Raw genomic sequence first — 18,851 nt, forward strand, 5'->3', positions numbered from 1 at the left:
GAATAAAGTCGTTATTTTTGTTGTTTTTTCGCACAATAAGTATTCTCGTCACTTCATAACAAAAAGGTTAAACCCATAGTTCACCCAAAAATGAAAATACTGTTATTACTCACCCTCATGTCGTTCCACACCCGTAAGGCCATTCATCTTCGGAACACAAATTAAGATATTTCTGTTGAAATCCGATGGCTCAGTGAGGCCTGCATAGCCAATGACATCCTCTCTCAAGATCCATAAAGGTACTAAAAACATATTTAAAACAGTTCATGCGAGTTCAGCTGTTCACCTTAATATTATAAAGCGACGAGAATACTTTTTGTGCGCCAAAAAAACAAAATAACTAATTTTCAACAATAGAGGGTATGCACGTGACGTCACCGTCGACCGTTACGACTGCGGTCACGTCCACTGAGTGGCAAAAGACTGAGCGGCAGCATTGGTTTTCAGCGTGAATGTCCCGAAAAACACACAAAACACATTCAAAACTGGAAAGAGCTTTGTGATTGACTGTACAAATAGCTTTGACATAAACCCTGAGGTATATATTTAAAGACCGCCGAAAGCTACAGAAAAAAGAAGCAAATGGATCACTGTAATTCACAGAAACAACTTGACTTCAGCAGATAAACATGGATTTGCAATAATCATTTTCTGTCAAATTGTTGGATTTTGAGGTAAAATCATACCGTATATATTGTATTGTTATATATTATGTTGACAACTCATCAATTAAATATTTTCCATCTCATATTCTGCATAATTAGGTGTTTTAAACAACACTGACAAAAACTATACTATAAAACTATATATGTTTTAAGTCTGGACAATATGACGATATAAAATTGATATAAGTGATTACGCGGATTTAAACCTACCTATATTGTAGTTATATAAAATATTCACAGGCAGATTTGCTTTATGTGTCTCCCCGCCGTCGAAATCAGGCACATATAAATGTCAGGAAACACGATTCCTGGCTGAATGCAATATACATGGACTAGGTTTATTTGACAAGTTGTAAGGAACACATTCAATTCCAACCTTTAGTGTAATTCGTCAGTTTTACTCGCGTTTCGCAGTTTCCTCTATTAAATCCAGTCACGCAGCAGCTTCTTTTGCCACTCAGTCCAGCTGAGGGAGCGCGCTTTCGGTGGGAAAGTGACGTCGATGCATACCCTCTATATCACAAAAGTGATGGGCCGATTTCAAAACACTGCTTCGGAGCTTTGCGAATTGAATCAGTGACTCGGATCTCCTATCAAACGGCAAAACTGCTGAAATCACGTGACTTTGGCGCTCCGAGTCACTGATTCGTTTCGCAAAGCTCCGAAGCACGTTTTTTTAATGGGTAATTCCTCAGAGCGCTCCATGTCAAACTTTCTCGCTCGTTGTGACAACTAACCTATGCATCTGCAACTCCATACAAGCATCAAAGCCGCCAGAGCAACTTTTCACGGCGAGTGCCGTACGTACGCAATTTCCCGCGAAAACCACCCCGTCAGGTCAAAAATATAAACACTTACCATAGTGAATCAGGGTGAGACAAAAACATGTTTTGGAAGGATAGATGTATTGTCTATTTGATTACTTCTGGGGGGGACGTTACATAGAGTACCTTTAACAATTTTTCGTTGTAATATTTCGACACAACTATAAAATGATATACAGTACAGTCCAAAAGTTTGGAACCACTAAGATTTTTAATGTTTTTAAAAGAAGTTTCGTCTGCTCACCAAGGCTACATTTATTTAATTAAAAATACAGTAAAAAACAGTAATATTGTGAAATATTATTACAATTTAAAATAACTGTGTACTATTTAAATATATTTGACAAAGTAATTTATTCCTGTGATGCAAAGCTGAATTTTCAGCATCGTTACTCCAGTCTTCAGTGTCACACGATCCTTCAGAAATCATTCTAATATGCTGATTTGCTGCTCAATAAACATTTATGATTATTTTCAATGTTGAAAACAGTTTTTTTTTTTTTTCAGGATTCCTTGATGAATAGAAAGTTCAAAAGAACAGCATTTATCTGAAATACAAAGCTTCTGTAGCATTATACACTACCGTTCAAAAGTTTGGGGTCAGTAAGAATTTTTATTTTTATTTTATTTTTTTAAAGAAATTAAAGAAATTAATACTTTTATTCAGCAAGGATGCATTAAATCAATCAAAAGTGGCAGTAAAGACATTTATAATGTTACGAAAGATTAGATTTCAGATAAACACTGTTCTTTTGAACTTTCTATTCATCAAATAATCATGAAAAAAAAAATTTACACAAATATTTTGTACAATTGTACACATTAAATGTTTCTTGAGCAGCAGATCAGCATATTAGAATGATTTCTGAAGGATCATGTGACACTGAAGACTGGAGTAATGATGCTGAAAATTCAGCTTTGCCATCACAGGAATAAATTACTTTGTGAAATATATTCAAATAGAAAACAGTTATTTTAAATTGTAATAATATTTCACAATATTACTGTTTTTACTGTATTTTTAATTAAATAAATGTAGCCTTGGTGAGCAGACGAAACTTCTTTTAAAATCATTAAAAATCTTAGTGGTTCCAAACTTTTGGACTGTACTGTATATATATATACAGTACATTTTTTTCTCCACAGCTTAACCAAAATACAATTATTTTAAAATAGAGTGTCTTCCCTTTACACACATGTACCTGATAAAATATATATATAAAATACACATGAAACATAAAATTAGACATTAAAAAAATATACATAAACCATAAAAATGTATCAAACATTATGGTAAAACAGATGAAAAAAAAGAGCAGCAAGTAAAATCTGTAACTTAATAGTAATAAATGTAAACCGGTTTTATTCACTAAGCTTATAACTTAAAGTACCAAACTACAGATATATAGATAACCAGCAGCTTATAGTGGTTATAATATGTGCCAATAATAAACAGATTATGTTTACTAGCTTTATCCCAAATAATTCACGTTTTTATGGTATGCCTGTTTTAATATTAAAAATGTACCTGTCTTCGAGCCCCTGCTAATCGAGGACTTGTACTGTTCACTGTTTTGAGGTCTGGTATTGGAGTTGAGGTATAACATGGGTTCCTGTTTAACAGTTGTTTAGCAGTCAAGATCAGTGCAGCTCCATTCACAATGGGACTGATCACAGCCATATTCTCTTTATCTAAGGTAGAATCGCCGACACTGTAAGAGGAGTGGGGTTCTGCACTGAAGTAAACGGTACTACTGCAGTCTGCGGGACAGGTGTCATACACCCCACCCTTCTCTGGAGACTGCTGTCTGACTTCAGCACCAGAAAACCCCTCTCTGTTTTCAACCGGACAGCTTTCAGATCGTTCACCTGCTTCTACTGATGGCTGGATACAACTGTTCCCTCCAGAGTCTGTGTCGGGTGCATCATCATTCCCAAGGAAGACTGAAAGCCCTCTGTCTCCATATAGGCAGTTGATCTTGTCTGTGTTTCCAGTTTTAAGAGCCAGGTGTATTAACATACGACGATGGTGCCCGTCGCCCTCTAGAGGCTGATCAGAACAGTCTCCTGCATGCTTCACAGGAGCAAAATCAGTCACTGAGAAAGTGCCATGATTGTGTGGGGAGGATTCAAGTGTCGTGTCCTTGCAGTCTCCATCCGTTGTTCTGTCAATAGTTGTCAAGCTCATTTGGAGTCTCAGACTCTGGAGGATCTCGGTGGATTTTGGATGAAGAAATCGGTAGTAAAGAACAACAAAAATTACACCTATAAAAATAGAGAACAGAGAAATTTATAATTGTCAGCTTTTTATGTTTGTTATTTTTTTATTGGAAAAAGTGATTTCTAGGAATGCACAATATATTGAGATCATATTGCTTATCAGATAGAGTCTTTGTTAAAGGGGACCTATTATGTTTTTGGGCTCTACTAGAATAGCTTTTCATACTTGAATGTTCAAAAAACAAGTATGTAACAGTTAACACGCTGTCATAAATGCCGTGAACTGTCACACGAACAAGTAAATTCATATTTCCACAAAAACAAAAAGAATAATAAAAATCATATAACACTATATTAGATATTTTTAATTTGATAACGTATTTAGGTATGTCTAAGTCAGAGTGTCATCTAAAATGTACAATCTCTTAAAGGTATTTTCACACTGTACTTAACCCCGGGTTATCGTTGTTCTAAATACTGCTTTTAACCCCGGGTAAAGGTACGTTTCACTCTTGTAATTTAGAAGCGGGGTTAGCACCTCTTTTTACCCAGGGTTATGAAACCCTGCTCCGGAGCAGGGTTAGCACCGCTTTTGCGGTGTTAACCCCGCATTGTTGCAGTGTTAGAATGTTAAGACTATGCTTAGCAACGGATAACCAATAGCGTGCCTCATATTCACGTGCTTTAGACAGTCACAGAAACACTGCGAGTGAAGAAGAGACCGTTTCATTCTTACTTTTATAGTCCGAAATGTCCATTCAGTATAAACTCGATAGTACAGTTGGCAATACAGGATGCGCAATGCTAGAACTTGGTGAACAGGTCACATGCTGCATTTATCCGATCAATGACACTGACACTGCAAATTTGCAAATAAGAACTCGAATGACCCAGGGTTAACTATTTCAAGTGTGAAAGGCCCAAAAAAGTATTAAATTTGAAATTTAAGGTCATTAAAAGTCTTTAAAAAGGGCTTTTCACACTTGAAATAGTTAACCCTGGCTCATTCTAAACCCCGGGTAAATTGAATCCTGGGTTATCTTACTTCACGTTTCACACTGCTCATAATTTACCCGGGGTTATCGTTTAATCCTGGGTATTCATAAACCGGCGTTGTACATTCCTAAACCTTGGGTTAACGTTCTAATTTGCATATTTGCAGTCATTGATTGGATACATGCAGCACGCAACCTGTTTAAATAGCTCTAGCATCCTGTATTGCTGACTGTACTCTCGAGTTTATTCTGAATGGATATTTCAGACTATAAAAGGTATGAAACAGTCTCTTCAGTCACGTTTTCTGTCAGCATTTGACACTTTTCCTCTCAAACGATGAATTTATTGTTTATGCGCAGTGTTTCTGTGACTGTCTAAAGCACGTGAATATGAGGCACGCTATTGGTTATCCACTGCTAAGCATCTAGTCATAACATTCTAACACCGCATTGTTTCACACTGTACAAGTTTGGCACTGCAATGCAGGGTTAACACAGCAAAAGCGCTGCTAACCCTGCTCCGGAGTACGGTTTCGAAACTCTGGGTAAAAAGTGGTGCTAACCCTGCTTCTGAATTACATTCTGAAACATTCCTTTACCCAGGGTTAAAAGCGGTGTTTAGAACAACGATAACCCGGGGGTTAAGCACAGTGTGAAAAGCCCTTTTAAGACTTTTAAGGATCCATGGGAACCCTGTCTATTTAAGTCCATGTGTCATTTTACAAATAACTGTGCTTCTAACCACAGCTCGAGAGCTGTAGTTCCAACCATGTAAGTTTGCGATGCGGTTTGCGAATGTTTGTTGGAACTATGGTTAACGACTGAACTTATACCATAGTTGGCTAACGATGCTTTTGGGAAATGCACCCGTTCCGATCTTTAGTTTCCGGTCGGCAGGACTAGTGTGTTGTGATTGGTCAACTGCTTCAAGTGAGTTTAGGAAATGTTCTTACCATAACCTTAAGTTTCAACACACCACTAACGCAACAACGCAAATGAGGAATATTGTGATGTGTACTTTCCCGGAAGAAAACTCAAGACTACAATGGAGGTGTTTCAGGGAGTTCAGAAACAGTGTGCACTGATATAGAGAATAACTACCTTGGAGTGGACTTTTTTAGTGCTCTTTTGTGCTCTTTGCAGACCTCTTTCATACTCAAACAGCAACATTTCACACTAAATAAAGTTGAAAATGTAAAAAAAAAAAAGCATAATAGGACCCCTTTATCAGTATCTGTACTGGAAATGTAATTTTGCATGCTCATTTCCTCTATTTTTTCATTCAGATCATCTAACGGCAATCTTTAAAAACACTAATAATTTAAGAATAATGTTAAATTTAATCTTTAGAAAATCTCAAAATGAATATCAATTTTTCATACTGTACATTATAAGGCTGTGATGCCTAAATTCACTTGTGGCATTTTAAACAACTGATTTCAGTTTTTTGTGTTTTCTTTTTAATTTATTTAAACAAAATAGTATAATAACAATGGGAATTTAACGTGGAAAAAATAAATGATCAATATAAGGCATTTTTTTAATATCAGTGCATCTCTAATGTTTACCGATAAAGAAGCTGCATAAGACAGCCACAGGAATACTCATGCTGTCCCATGAAGGCTCCCTGAGCGAGTCCGACGCAAGAAGCAGAAGGAACGTGTTCTCCAGCAACATTAACTACAACAGATAGAAACTGTGGATCAATGATCTTTGAAATCAGTAAACAAATGAAAAAACAAAGATGTTCACAAAGATGTGAGCTATTGTTCATGAGAGAAGATTCACTGTCTAAAATGGTTATCAGCATAAAAGTGAACACAACCTTGCAGCATTTCACACACTTTTAGGACTTGTTCAGGACAGTTTTCCAAACATTTTTCACAATATTCTGCCAATTTCCCCATTAACATCTATTACTGACAGAGCAGCAGTGTTTTATTGTTACTAAAATTATTATTATTTTTTGATTTATTAATTAAAATTATAATATTTCTTATTCTTTAAAATCCTTTTTAGATTAATAAAAATATTAATAAAATTAAATAATTGGAAACTGCAAAAGTTTAAGTTGAACCAAAATAAAAAATAAATTAAAGCTAAAAAATAAAAATCAATTAATAAAAAAAAAATGACAAAAACACATAACAAAATTACTAAAAGCTAAAAGTTAAATCAAAACTGAATATATAACAATAAAAGCTAATTCAAACAATTATTAACCCTCTGGTGCTGTTTGCATGTCGATCAAAAATTACCAAAATGTATTATTTCAATGAAATGTTTGTACTATATTTTAGTTTGATAATGTTTTCTATTTAATATTTTGTATTTTTAGGGGATTTTTTGGTACTAAATTATTTTTATGCAATAGTTATAATCCATTTTTTCACTTTTTGAGCATGGACTTGAAAATGAAATTTCCAACTTAAACTCTCATAAATCTTGAATGCTTTGGAGCACAGACATAAGTTTGGTCTCGACACTATATATATATATATATATATATATATTTTCCAAAATCAAAGCCATAAATCTAAACAAGCTGTGTTCCACATTTGAGGTTGACATCTCAAAAAATGAGCTTTCAGTAAGAAGTTTCTGCACAGAACCAAATATTTCCAGTAAATGAAATTCATCTCTCTTTCATTTCCAATCATTTTTGACCACAAACAATACAAGAGTGGCTTTTTTTCAGGACCATTTAACCTTTTTGAATCATGTCCATGATTTCTTTTGTGTGCGTGTGTTCAAACAGCCAAACCTTTACCAAGTTTTGTACCATTCCGATGAAGTAAAAAATTCTAAAAAAATAAAACGTAAACTTTTTTTTGGTCAAAAATTACCCAACAGCACCAGAGGGTTAACCCCTTAGCATTCCTGTAAAATTTGCCTAAAAAACCTAAAAAGGCATTCCCAAAGTAAGTTGCATGTTCTTGAACCATTTGGAGTTTATGCGTGGTTTTGGTCTCTTTTGAAAGGTATGTGTATCACAGGCAGTACAATGGAACACTAACAGGTTAGTAAATACTATAATAAGATAGAAATAAAATAAAATAACAATGCTGTGCAGAGAAACCTACCAAATAGAACCCAGTCATGCGGTACCGCGAGGGACCGTCTTTAACATTAAGGAACAGGAAAACGTGCATAGCCCCCAAGATTAAGTTGAAGAGACGCCAGGAACTACGGTTAATGCAGATGTCTGTCTGCTGGGACACTTGCCAGAATGTCATAATGAGCCAGTGGAAACCTGAGCAGGGATTTAAAAAGATCACAAAGCAGCCATTTATTAACAAATCATCCTTTTCCAGGTAAGAGTTGGGCAATGACAAATTATCTTAAAGCAATCAAGACTGTCATAAACTGTGAAAGCTTTTGTGTGTAAGGATTTGTCTACACAAAATCACAAGGCTTGACTTACCCACGACTCCAGAGAACCACCAGTGAAACACACTGCAGAAGAACATGAGGCTGGCCACCCTGGCACCCAGCATGGCCCCTCTCCATATGAGCTGGCACAGCATTGCAGCAGGAGTCATGTGCAGGTGTCCAGGACGGAGCAGAAAGCATGAACGGCTGAACAGGACCAGAAACCAGGACACATTCAGCAGACTCAGCCCGACACATAAAGCCACTGTAAAAAGAGGTTCAGGGAATAAACTGTGTTTCCTGTGACTCAGGCTACGTTCACACTGTCAGTCCAAATCCGATTATTTGTGTATCCGATTGGTATCTGGTCTAAAATGATCAACATCCACATTGTGTATTGCAACTGTTCAGATCTGATTTGTGTGTCCCATGCCACTCTTTTTTCACAATTACATAGTATGTATAAGAATTGTTACCATAACACAATTTACATAAGCACACCAGATAGCATTTAAAAAACTTTTTTTAATTCTCATTGACTCATTCAGTCATAACCACTGACATATTTTATTACTTCCACAGAAAGCTAGTTCTGTTTGTGGGAAGTCACATACCTGGTGACAGAAAGCCAGGGTGAAGGGTGAATAAACTGTAGGTCTGCAGTAGACTCTGAGGAAGGCTGAGCGTCAAAGCCTCGATCAGACACAGAGCAGACACTTCAGCCTGCTGCATTAGCATCACACCAAACTTAAGCTGCCCACCTTCAGACTTCATGCAGCTCCATAACCTGCAAATATAAAACAGATACACATCTTAGAAATCAACAGTAGCCTTTTATATGATAAATAATATCATTGGGTGAATGCACATGTCATGAACATGCAAAAGTCATATTTCACCCACAAATTGAAAGAAAGAAATAAGAAATTACACTACTGTACAAAGTTTTGGGGTCGGTAAGATTTGTGACCCTGGATCACAAAACCAGTCATAAGATGCACGGGTATATTTGTAGCAATAGCCAACAATACATTGTATGGGTCAAAATTCTCAATTTTTCTTTTATGCCAAAAATCATTAGGATATTAAGTAAAGATCATGTTCCATGAAGATATTTTGTAAATTTCCTACCATAAATATATAAAAAATTTATTTTTGTGAGTGGAAATGCATTGCTAAGGACTTCATCTGGACAACTTTAAAGCCGATTTTCTCAATATTTAGATTTTTTCCACCCTCAGATTCCAGATTTTCAAATAGTTGTATCTCAGACAAATATTGTCCTTTCCTAACACACCATACATCAACGGAAAGCTTATTTCCGTTGATGTATGGTGTATAAATCTCTTCCAGATGTATAAATCTCAATTTAAAAAAATTGACCCTTATGACTGGTTTTGTGGTTCAGGCTCACATTTGTTAATGTTGTTATAAGACGTTCATCATAGCAGCATTTATTTGATTAAAAATACAGTAACAACAGTAATACTGTGAAATATTTTTACAATTTAAAATAACTTTTCTATTTTGTTTTATTTTAAAATGTTATTCCTGTGATGGTACAGCTGAATTTTCAGCATCATTACTCCAGTCTTCAGTGTCACATGATCCTTGAGAAATCATTCTAATATGCTGATTTGCTGCTCAAGAAACATTTCTTATTATTATGAATGTTGAAAAACAGTTGTGCTGCTTAATATTTTTGTGAAAACCATGATACATGTTTTTCAGGATTCTTTAAATAGAATAGAAAGTATGAATTTGAATGAATAGAAAGTCTAGCATTTAGAACAGCATTTATTTGTAATAGAAATATATTGAAACATTATAAATATCTTTTAAGACTATTAAAACATTTTTACCATGACATTTTAATGACAAGCAAGCACTTTCTCCTTTTTTCATTATCATTGTATTATTATACTGAAAAATAACATTATTAAAATAAAGTTAACATGATTTAAATATTACAGTATGTTTCATTTATGCTTAAATAACTTAATATATCATTGTATTAATGTAATATAGTACAAAATACAGTAATGAAAGGTAAGAATAATGGACATGACAAAAAATAAATAAATAAATAAAAAGGTTACAAACCAAAGAATATGAGGATTTGAGGGAAAAATCTTTAATTGTCACAATGTAATGTTCTTAAAAATATGCTTCATTTTATTTATGCAGAATTGATTTTTTTTTTTTTAATGAAATAAGGCCTAGACATTTTTTAAGAATTCACCAGATTATACAGTGTCACTGTCATTATACTGTACAGTAGTTTACTACAGTTTCCCACCTCACTCTTCATTATAACTGAACTAAAGCTTTTCTAAATTATATAGCGTTTTGACCTGTGATAGATGCCCAGATGCAGGCAGTGCAGAAGGATGAGTGAGGGCTTGCATCTTTCTCCATTAGTAATGTTGAACCACTGCAGACTGAGCAGCTGCACAGCAGAGACAGGCCAGCACAGACCCAGCGTCAACCAGGCCAGCAGCTCTTTCCCCGTCCAGAGGTAGTGCGTGAAGCACAGTACAACTGATAAAACAATAAACAAACAAAAAAAGTCAATTTTGATTTTAATTTGTTAGTGCAGTCTTTCTCTTTCTTCTCGGGCTCTGTCTCTGATGTAAAGCAGCTGTGGGACAGAACACGCCCCCTACTCGCCATTCATGAAAAAGGCGCTCAAATGCAGTGAAACCATGAGGCAATAATGTTCCGTAACAAAACAGAACTCATCATAAAACAAGTCAGAACAGGCAAAAACCAAATCCACATGCCAGAGTAGTTGCCAAATATGTTTAGTAAGCACAGATAGCGGTTAGGGAAGGAATGGTTCAACGGAAAACAACTTACGTGCCGCTTTCTCCAATAAAACAATGACTCCTGAAAAAGAGTAGAGACATACGTGACTCCACATGACCGCACTTCCCTTTCGATTCTGCATCGTTGCTTGTACTGCACTTTCTTATTTTTCTCAAAGTGTGTGGTATTCAGTTATTCAAGGACAGTACTCCTCTTCTGCGCTTTGTGTGACTCTTCAGTCTTTCTGATCCGTGTTTGGAGGCTGCCGCTGAGTGTGACGTCACACACCGAGCAAATATAAAACCGTTAAAAACAGCTTCATGTAACTGACAAAATACTACTTGATGAAATAAAATGTAAAAATAAAAAATATGAGCCAAAAAAAACCCTTCTTTCACGAGAAATAATGTAAATCTCAAATATTTTTAATTAATATTTACACACGTGTATGATTTACACACGTGAATGACACGAGAAAGAAAATCATAATTATGAGATAAAATTAGAAATTGTTATATTAGTCATAATTATGGTATAAAATGTCGAAATTATGACAGAAAAACTAGAAATTATGACAGATGACAGAAAAATTAGAAATTATGACATTATAGTCATAATTGTGATATAAAAAGTCAACATTATGACAGAAAAATTAGAAATTATGACAGAAAAATTAGAAATTATGACATTAAAGTCATTGTGATATAAAGAGTCAAAATTGTCATAGAAAAATTAGAAATTATGACAGAAAAATTTGAAATTCTGACATTATAGTCATAATTGTGATATAAAAGTCTACATTATTAGACAAGTCAAAATTACATCATAATAATCGACCTTTAATGTTATGACTTTTATGTCATAATATGACTTAGTCTCTCATAAATTCGACTTTGTCATGATTTACCCAAACTACTTGATAAACTAAAATGTAAAACACAAATGAAAAAATATCAGACAAAAAAAACTTCTTTCACGAGAAATAATGTAAATCTCAAATATTTCTCGTTAATATTTACACACGTGTATGACAAAATGATGAGAAAGAAAATCATAATTATGAGATAAAATTAGAAATTATTACATTAAAGTCATAATTGTGGTATAAATAGTCGAAATTATGACAGAAAAATAAGAAATTTAGATAGAAAAATAAGAAATTATGACAGAAAAATGTGAAATTTTGACATTAAAGTCATAATTGTGATATTAAAAGTCGACATTATGAGACAAGTTAAAATTATGACATAATAATCGACCTTTAATGTTATGACTTTTATGTCATAGTATGACTTAGTCTCTCATAAATTCGACTTTATGTCATGATTTACCAAAACTACTTGATAAACTAAAATGTAAAACACAAATGAAAAAATATCAGACAAAAATCTTCTTTCACGAGAAATAGGCTAATGTAAATCTCAAATATTTTTCATTAATATTTACACACATGAATGACATATGAAAGAAAATCATAATTATGACAGAAAAAATTGAAATTATGACATTATAGTCATAACTGTGATATAAAAAGTAGAAATTATGACAGAAAAATTAGAAATTATGACAGAAAAATTAAAAATTATGACATTAAAGTCATAATTGTGATATAAAAAGTCGAAATTATGACAGAAAAATGAGAAATTATGACATTATAGTCATAATTGTGACATAAAAAGTCGAAATTATGACAGAAAAATGAGAAATTATGACAGAAAAATAAAAAATTATGACATTATAGTCATAATTGGGATATAAAAAGTCGACTTTATGAGACAAGACAAAATTATGACATCATAATTGACCTTTAATGTTATGACTTTTATGTCATAATATGACTTAGTCTCTCATAAATTCGACTTTATGTCATGATTTTCCAAAACTACTTGATAAACTAAAATGTAAAACACAACTGAAAAATATCAGACAAAAAAACTTCTTTCACGAGAAATAATGTAAATTTCAAATATTTCTTGTTAATATTTACACACGTGTATGTCAAAATTATGAGAAAGAAAATCATAATTATGAGATAAAATTAGAAATTATTACATTAAAGTCATAATTGTGGTATAAAAAGTCGGAATTATGACAGAAAAATTAGAAATTTTGACAGAAAAATTTTAAATTTTGACATTAAAGTCATAATTGTGATATTAAAAGTCGACATTATGAGACAAGTCAAAATTATGACATTTTTATTATGACTTTTATGTCATAATATGACTTTTTCTCTCATAAATTCGACTTTACGTCATGATTTACCGAAGCATGATTTGTTTCTTATGTGGTTGAAATTGGCTTTCATACTATTCATCACATTTACATATAAAATAAATTAACACAACAGTACTGTGATTGCTTAAATAAACAGATTTGATCACGTCAGAGTCAGCAGACCCACGAGCACATGATTTATCACGTGATCAGCCGTTGCTCTATATAGCCCTCAGCGTGCTTGTCTCCTCTTGTTTATTTCCGCCCAGTGGAAGTTTTGGGGAGCGAGACACACGTTTCTAAGTGAGTACAACTGCCAGCAGACAAACGACAGGTAAGACTAGTATATTTACTCAAATTTGCGTTTAAATCATTCAAATGTGTTTGATTTTTCTTTAATTTGCCTTCCAAGGAGATATTCAAAAAGGTCATGGCGGTACATCAGCGTATCTTAACTTATACGAAAATTATCAAGCAAAACACTTATCACGGAATAACTTCATCTTTATCTGTGCAAAGGCGTTTGCTGGTCTGTTATCAAATATAAGAGGCTTACTGGCTTCTTCCTTTGACTTTAAAACATGGATTAACTGTTGTTTCATGTAAACGAGGCCTGCGATTAAATACGAAAGTATGACAAATTGAAACCAGAGCTGCTTTTTTTTCAAACATGGGAATGCTTCAGTACCTCTAGTTGATATTACACTGCTAGTTTTCTTACAGACACAGTAGTATTAGGTATCAAACTTGAACAGCATCAGACAGTTTCTGCACATATCTTAAAATGGAAACCATCAAATGCAGCAAACAATATTATATTCACATTTTTCACTATAGTGGGCTTCTGACAGTGTGAGTATCTGCTGAAGCCAGTTCAAGCCGCTGGTTTTCTGTTATTCTGTAAGTTGTTCCAGTAAATCGCGCTGACTCATGCACAATTGATGTCAGTAAAGGCCTGTTTGAGGAAGTGCAACAATGAGGATGATATTCGTGACGACACTTCACTATTGCATCTACAGATTTGTCAAGGTTTTGTGTCAGTAATTTTTTTTATTTTTATTTTAAAAAACACTTTAGTTCTCCAACTGCTGCTAAACCAGAGTAGGCCCCTTTTATAAATAAGATGCCTAAAACCTAAACCTCTTACCCGAGTACTTGGTCAGTGCTTGTGTCATCTGTTCCATAACCTTTAAGTGGTTAAACATGTAGGCTATATCTTAAATGTCTAGAGCTTTCACTTCTGCATGACTGCAGCCTAAAGATGACACTACTGTAGGCAGTCAATGATCCATTTCACCTGAAGATTGAAGTGCCCTTGATGTTCCACTTGACTCTCTTTGTTGTTTGAGACTGACACTTAGCAGTGTTTAGTGTGTTTAGCCTAAATCTGATTCATTAAATGGGCTGAGATGCACTGCAAGTATTAGGATCAGTTTGCATCAAAGCATGGTTATAATAAGGGTATTTGGACTTAAAATTGTGTAAAGCCTTTTTTCTGTACACTATTAAAGGGATAGTTCACCCAAAAATGAAAATTTGATGTTTATCTGCTTACCCCCAGGGCATCCAAGATGTAGGTGACTTTTTTTTTTTTTTCTTCAGTCGAACGCAAATTATGATTTTTAACTGCAACCGCTGCCCTCTGTCAGTCAAATAATAGCAGTGGATAGGAACTTCAACTATAACAGTAAATAAAACTTGCTTAGACAAATCCAAATTAAACCCTGCGGCTCGTGACGACACATTAATGTCTTAAGACACGAAACGATCGGTTTGTGTGAGAAACCGAACAGTATTTATATCATGTTTTACCTTTAATACACCACTATGTCCAACTCCGTTCAGCTTCCGGTGTGTGAGGTCTGATCGCGCTCTGACAACGGTAGTGTTGTCTCGCGCTCATTGAACTATATGGGCGAGACATCACTTCCGTCGTCAGAACGCGTTTTTTGACCTCACTAACAGGATGCTGAACGGAGTTGGACATAGTGGTGTTTTAGAGGTAAAAAATGATATAAATACTGTTCGGTTTCTCACACAAACCGATCGTTTCGTGTCTTAAGACATCAATGTGTCGTCACGAGCCGCAGGGTTTAATTTGGATTTGTCTAAGCAAGTTTTATTTACTGTTATAGTTGAAGTTCCTATCCACTGCTATTATTTGACTGACAGACGGCAGCGGTTGCAGTTAAAAATCATAATTTGCGTTCGACTGAAGAAACAAATTCACCTACATCTTGGATGCACTGGGGGTAAGCAGATAAACATCAAATTTTCATTTTTGGGTGAACTATCCCTTTAATTGCATTTTCTGGTTTTCAGAATGTGGCGGCTGGGTTTCCTGTGTGTGATCTCGGCCCTTTCGGTTAGCTGGGCTCGACCTCGCCTCGCTCCCCTGTCCCATGAGATGGTCAACTTCATCAATAAAGCAAACACTACTTGGATGGTAAGATGGTGTTATACTCTGTGATGCTCTCTAAATTGCTTTCAAATGAGGATGATTGCGCTGGTATTGGGAATAACTGTTTAATACTGCATTTTCTCATGTGCTTCTTGCAACTAATGTTCTTTCTCACATGTAGGCTGGACACAACTTCCGTGATGTTGACTACAGCTATGTGAAGAGGTTGTGTGGGACTTTTCTGAAAGGACCTAAACTCCCTGTCATGTGAGTGCAATTGAATTTGGTGCGGGACAAAAATGAGTGGGGAGGCTAAAAGAGGAAGTGCAACTTGTTAAGTTTGCAGTCATGGTGTGCATATGACTACTTTGTCATGTGGTTATGCGCTATATGTAGGTTTCTTCATACCTTTTGCTTTCAGTTCTTCCTTCTAGGTCTTGATTTTTAACAGACCTCGCTTTGTTTTTAACCAGGGTACAGTATGCTGATGACCTCAAGCTCCCCAAAAACTTTGATGCCAGAGAGCAGTGGCCCAACTGCCCTACTCTTAAAGAGATCAGAGACCAGGGCTCTTGTGGTTCATGCTGGGTGAGGTCTTCTCTCTGGTGCACACAGTGTGACTTTGGATTGCAATTTGTTTGGTTTTACTCATGGTTTTACATGGTTTTACACAGGCATTTGGGGCTGCCGAAGCCATCTCTGACAGAGTATGTATCCACAGCAATGCCAAAGTGAGTGTGGAGATCTCTTCTCAGGACCTGCTTACCTGTTGTGACAGCTGTGGCATGGGGTAAGTTCATCATAATACATTAACGTTTGGTGACACATCCTCAGGAAACGCTCCCTGAGATCCAAAAGCCAATGCCAGCGAATTGCCTAAGATGACTTGACAGCTGACTGGGGGTTTTACTCACGTTGGATGCATCAATGTCACATTTGCATACACTGTATTCATGATTGGTTGACTGCCAAATTATTTAACTAACATAAAATAACAATATTAACCAGTTAATGTTCATTTCAAATCAGCGTGTCCATTTAGGATGATGGCTTAATTGTTTGTTTGTTCCTGTTAAATTATACAAAACAGAAATTTTTAAAAATGGTCCAATCTATTTGATAAGAACAAGACTTCACAAACGATGTCTAATTTCATCCTGCAGTGACTCCGTGATCTGTTTAGTTAACACCATTGCTTGAATAAAGGCTGAAATGCATGACACCTCTTTTTGGTGTCATTTAGATACTAAACATGTTTTATCATATATTTGCTGCCTTTGTTAATGGTTACAGTGGAGGGACAAAATAAATGACTGAGGATTACACACTATCAGACTTTCTGGTTATTCCAAACTCAACAAATTCCCCCCTCTTTTTTTCCCCATTAACTAGCATTGACTTGTCCAGACTATACAGAGGTTGTAGTGTATTCCAGCCTTGACGTTTGTTTTGATGCTGTTTTTGTGCCATGTTTAATGGTTACTAGCCACTACACACAATGCTAAGTCTGTGTTTTAATCTCAGATGTAATGGTGGATACCCTTCTGCTGCTTGGCAATTCTGGAACACTGATGGTCTGGTCAGCGGTGGACTCTATAACTCCCATGTTGGTTAGTGTCTACCTTAATTTTGCTCTGTCTAAACACGGAGATTCAACTGCGTATTAACAAGACTTATTTTTAGGCTGTCGTCCATACACCATTGAACCCTGTGAGCATCATGTGAACGGCAGTCGCCCTCCTTGCACCGGAGAGGGTGGTGACACTCCCAACTGCGACATGTCCTGTGAACCTGGCTACAGCCCTTCTTACAAGGCGGACAAACACTTTGGTAAAAAAATGAGTTCAAGTCACATTTCAACCGCATTACTATAGACACTCGTAGTTTAGAAGTAACTAAGAGATATTTACTTCCAGAACTTTCAGGGATCTCTTTTTAACCAATAAACTTGCATGTTTCTTCTAGTCATTATGACTTGCTGGTTAAGGATAAGGATTGTAAACCCATTTTTACTGTTTCTACCTGATAAAATATTTATATATAAATGTATGTTCCTTATAAAAATGCCCATGGTGGGTCTATAAATGGTCTTCCTCATATTTACAGTTTGCCAAGACCTTGGAAACCCTGTTTATTTAAAAAGAAACTGTTGAGGGGATCAATTAAAATGTCTTGTTTTAGCTTATTTAAATTATTACATAATCTTGAAGGCCTTTTAGAAGTTTGCTGAGCCCCTCTTGGTGTGCCTGGACCTCCTTGTTGAGAACCTCTGGTTTAGAGTTAGGATGGTTTTGAAAGCTGCAAAATGTCTAGTCATGGATTGAACTGTTGTTTGTCATTATAGGAAAGACATCCTATAGTGTCCCTTCTAATCAGAATGAAATTATGCAAGAACTCTTCAAGAATGGCCCAGTAGAGGGAGCCTTCACTGTGTATGAGGACTTCCTGCTGTATAAATCTGGTTGGTTTCAGTCTATTCATGTGTCTGTCTAAAGCAATAATGCAGTATGGAATAGTTAAAAAGTTAATTTGTTTTAAATAGGTGTGTATCAGCACATTAGTGGATCTGCATTAGGTGGTCATGCCATTAAGATCCTGGGCTGGGGAGAGGAGAATGGCGTCCCCTACTGGCTTGCTGCTAACTCTTGGAACACTGACTGGGGTGATAATGGTGAGGGTCATATATTTAGTATGAAGACAAATGTTCCTTTTTATTGTCTGCAGTTTGTTACCCAGCTGATTTTACACAGTGCAGGCGTTTGCTTCATCTGCCCCATTTTCTTTTGTCACTTCAGGATATTTCAAGATTCTCCGAGGTGAGGACCACTGTGGCATTGAATCTGAAATTGTAGCTGGAATCCCAATGTAGCCACAAGATGGCATGAAGAGAGCTGAAATGAGCACACTGTTCAGAATGAATGTCTTCAGCTTGAGCTGACCACCATCCTCTGTGGCCATGATGCGTTGAGTATTGTTAATCAATGATTGAGTTTTATTAAGAGTCTTTTTAGACCGGGACTCCTGATCAGGGTTTTAGTATGGGTTTTTTTTTTTTTCCTTGCACCATGAAATGTGCAGTCCGGGTCATTGGAGTCAGTTTTAGACCACTGTCTAAAGTTTTAGCACAACTTGATGCCTCAGCCACATTTTTTCCTGTATGTTTGACTTTTTAATTTGCTTGGGTTGAATGATTTTTACTTTTTGTTAATGGATTGTCTAAAGTGTAATAAATATTAAAACCAAAGTATGTTTTGTCATTACTGCTGCTCACTTGCAACTTTTTTTTTTTTTTTTTTTTTCTTCCCCACCTAGGTAGAAACTTCCATTTGCATTATCAGACATAGAGGCA

General features: G+C 35.5%; 2 protein-coding genes and 1 long non-coding RNA gene across 7 annotated transcripts in view; 1 reads left to right on the plus strand and 2 right to left on the minus strand.

Moving 5' to 3' along the window:
* Positions 1-149, minus strand: part of LOC125269073 — a 40,738-nt gene extending 40,589 nt beyond the window's left edge. For 3 of the 4 annotated variants that reach the window (XR_007185020.1, XR_007185017.1, XR_007185018.1), the window contains exon 1: positions 114-149. This is a non-coding gene — a long non-coding RNA (uncharacterized LOC125269073). The remainder of the gene's footprint in view (positions 1-113) is intronic. The other variant, XR_007185021.1, reaches the window with a different exon arrangement.
* Positions 150-2,835: 2,686 nt separating this feature from the next.
* xkr5b (XK related 5b) lies at positions 2,836-11,178 on the minus strand. The gene is made up of 7 exons (XM_048191806.1): positions 10,936-11,178; positions 10,431-10,617; positions 8,691-8,863; positions 8,129-8,341; positions 7,788-7,957; positions 6,273-6,384; positions 2,836-3,754 (listed from the first exon to the last, which is right to left on the minus strand). The coding sequence occupies exons 1-7, from the start codon at positions 11,024-11,026 to the stop codon at positions 3,006-3,008; spliced, it is 1,695 nt and encodes a 564-aa protein (XP_048047763.1). The 5' UTR covers positions 11,027-11,178; the 3' UTR covers positions 2,836-3,005.
* A 2,095-nt stretch (positions 11,179-13,273) lies between these two features.
* Positions 13,274-18,746, plus strand: ctsba (cathepsin Ba). 2 transcript variants are annotated; one of them, XM_048191808.1, is made up of 10 exons: positions 13,274-13,404; positions 15,424-15,547; positions 15,684-15,769; positions 15,976-16,090; positions 16,177-16,292; positions 17,027-17,112; positions 17,186-17,332; positions 17,847-17,963; positions 18,045-18,173; positions 18,298-18,746. In XM_048191808.1, exons 2-10 carry the CDS (start codon positions 15,425-15,427, stop codon positions 18,369-18,371), a joined length of 993 nt encoding a protein of 330 aa, XP_048047765.1. In that variant the 5' UTR covers positions 13,274-13,404; position 15,424; the 3' UTR covers positions 18,372-18,746. The 2 variants fall into 2 exon arrangements, with proteins under 2 accessions (XP_048047765.1, XP_048047764.1); XM_048191807.1 differs by having other exon boundaries at positions 13,278-13,435.
* Positions 18,747-18,851: the final 105 nt, after the last annotated feature.

Source organism: Megalobrama amblycephala, linkage group LG5 (genome assembly GCF_018812025.1).
Source record: "Megalobrama amblycephala isolate DHTTF-2021 linkage group LG5, ASM1881202v1, whole genome shotgun sequence".
Lineage (NCBI taxonomy): Eukaryota > Metazoa > Chordata > Actinopteri > Cypriniformes > Xenocyprididae > Megalobrama > Megalobrama amblycephala.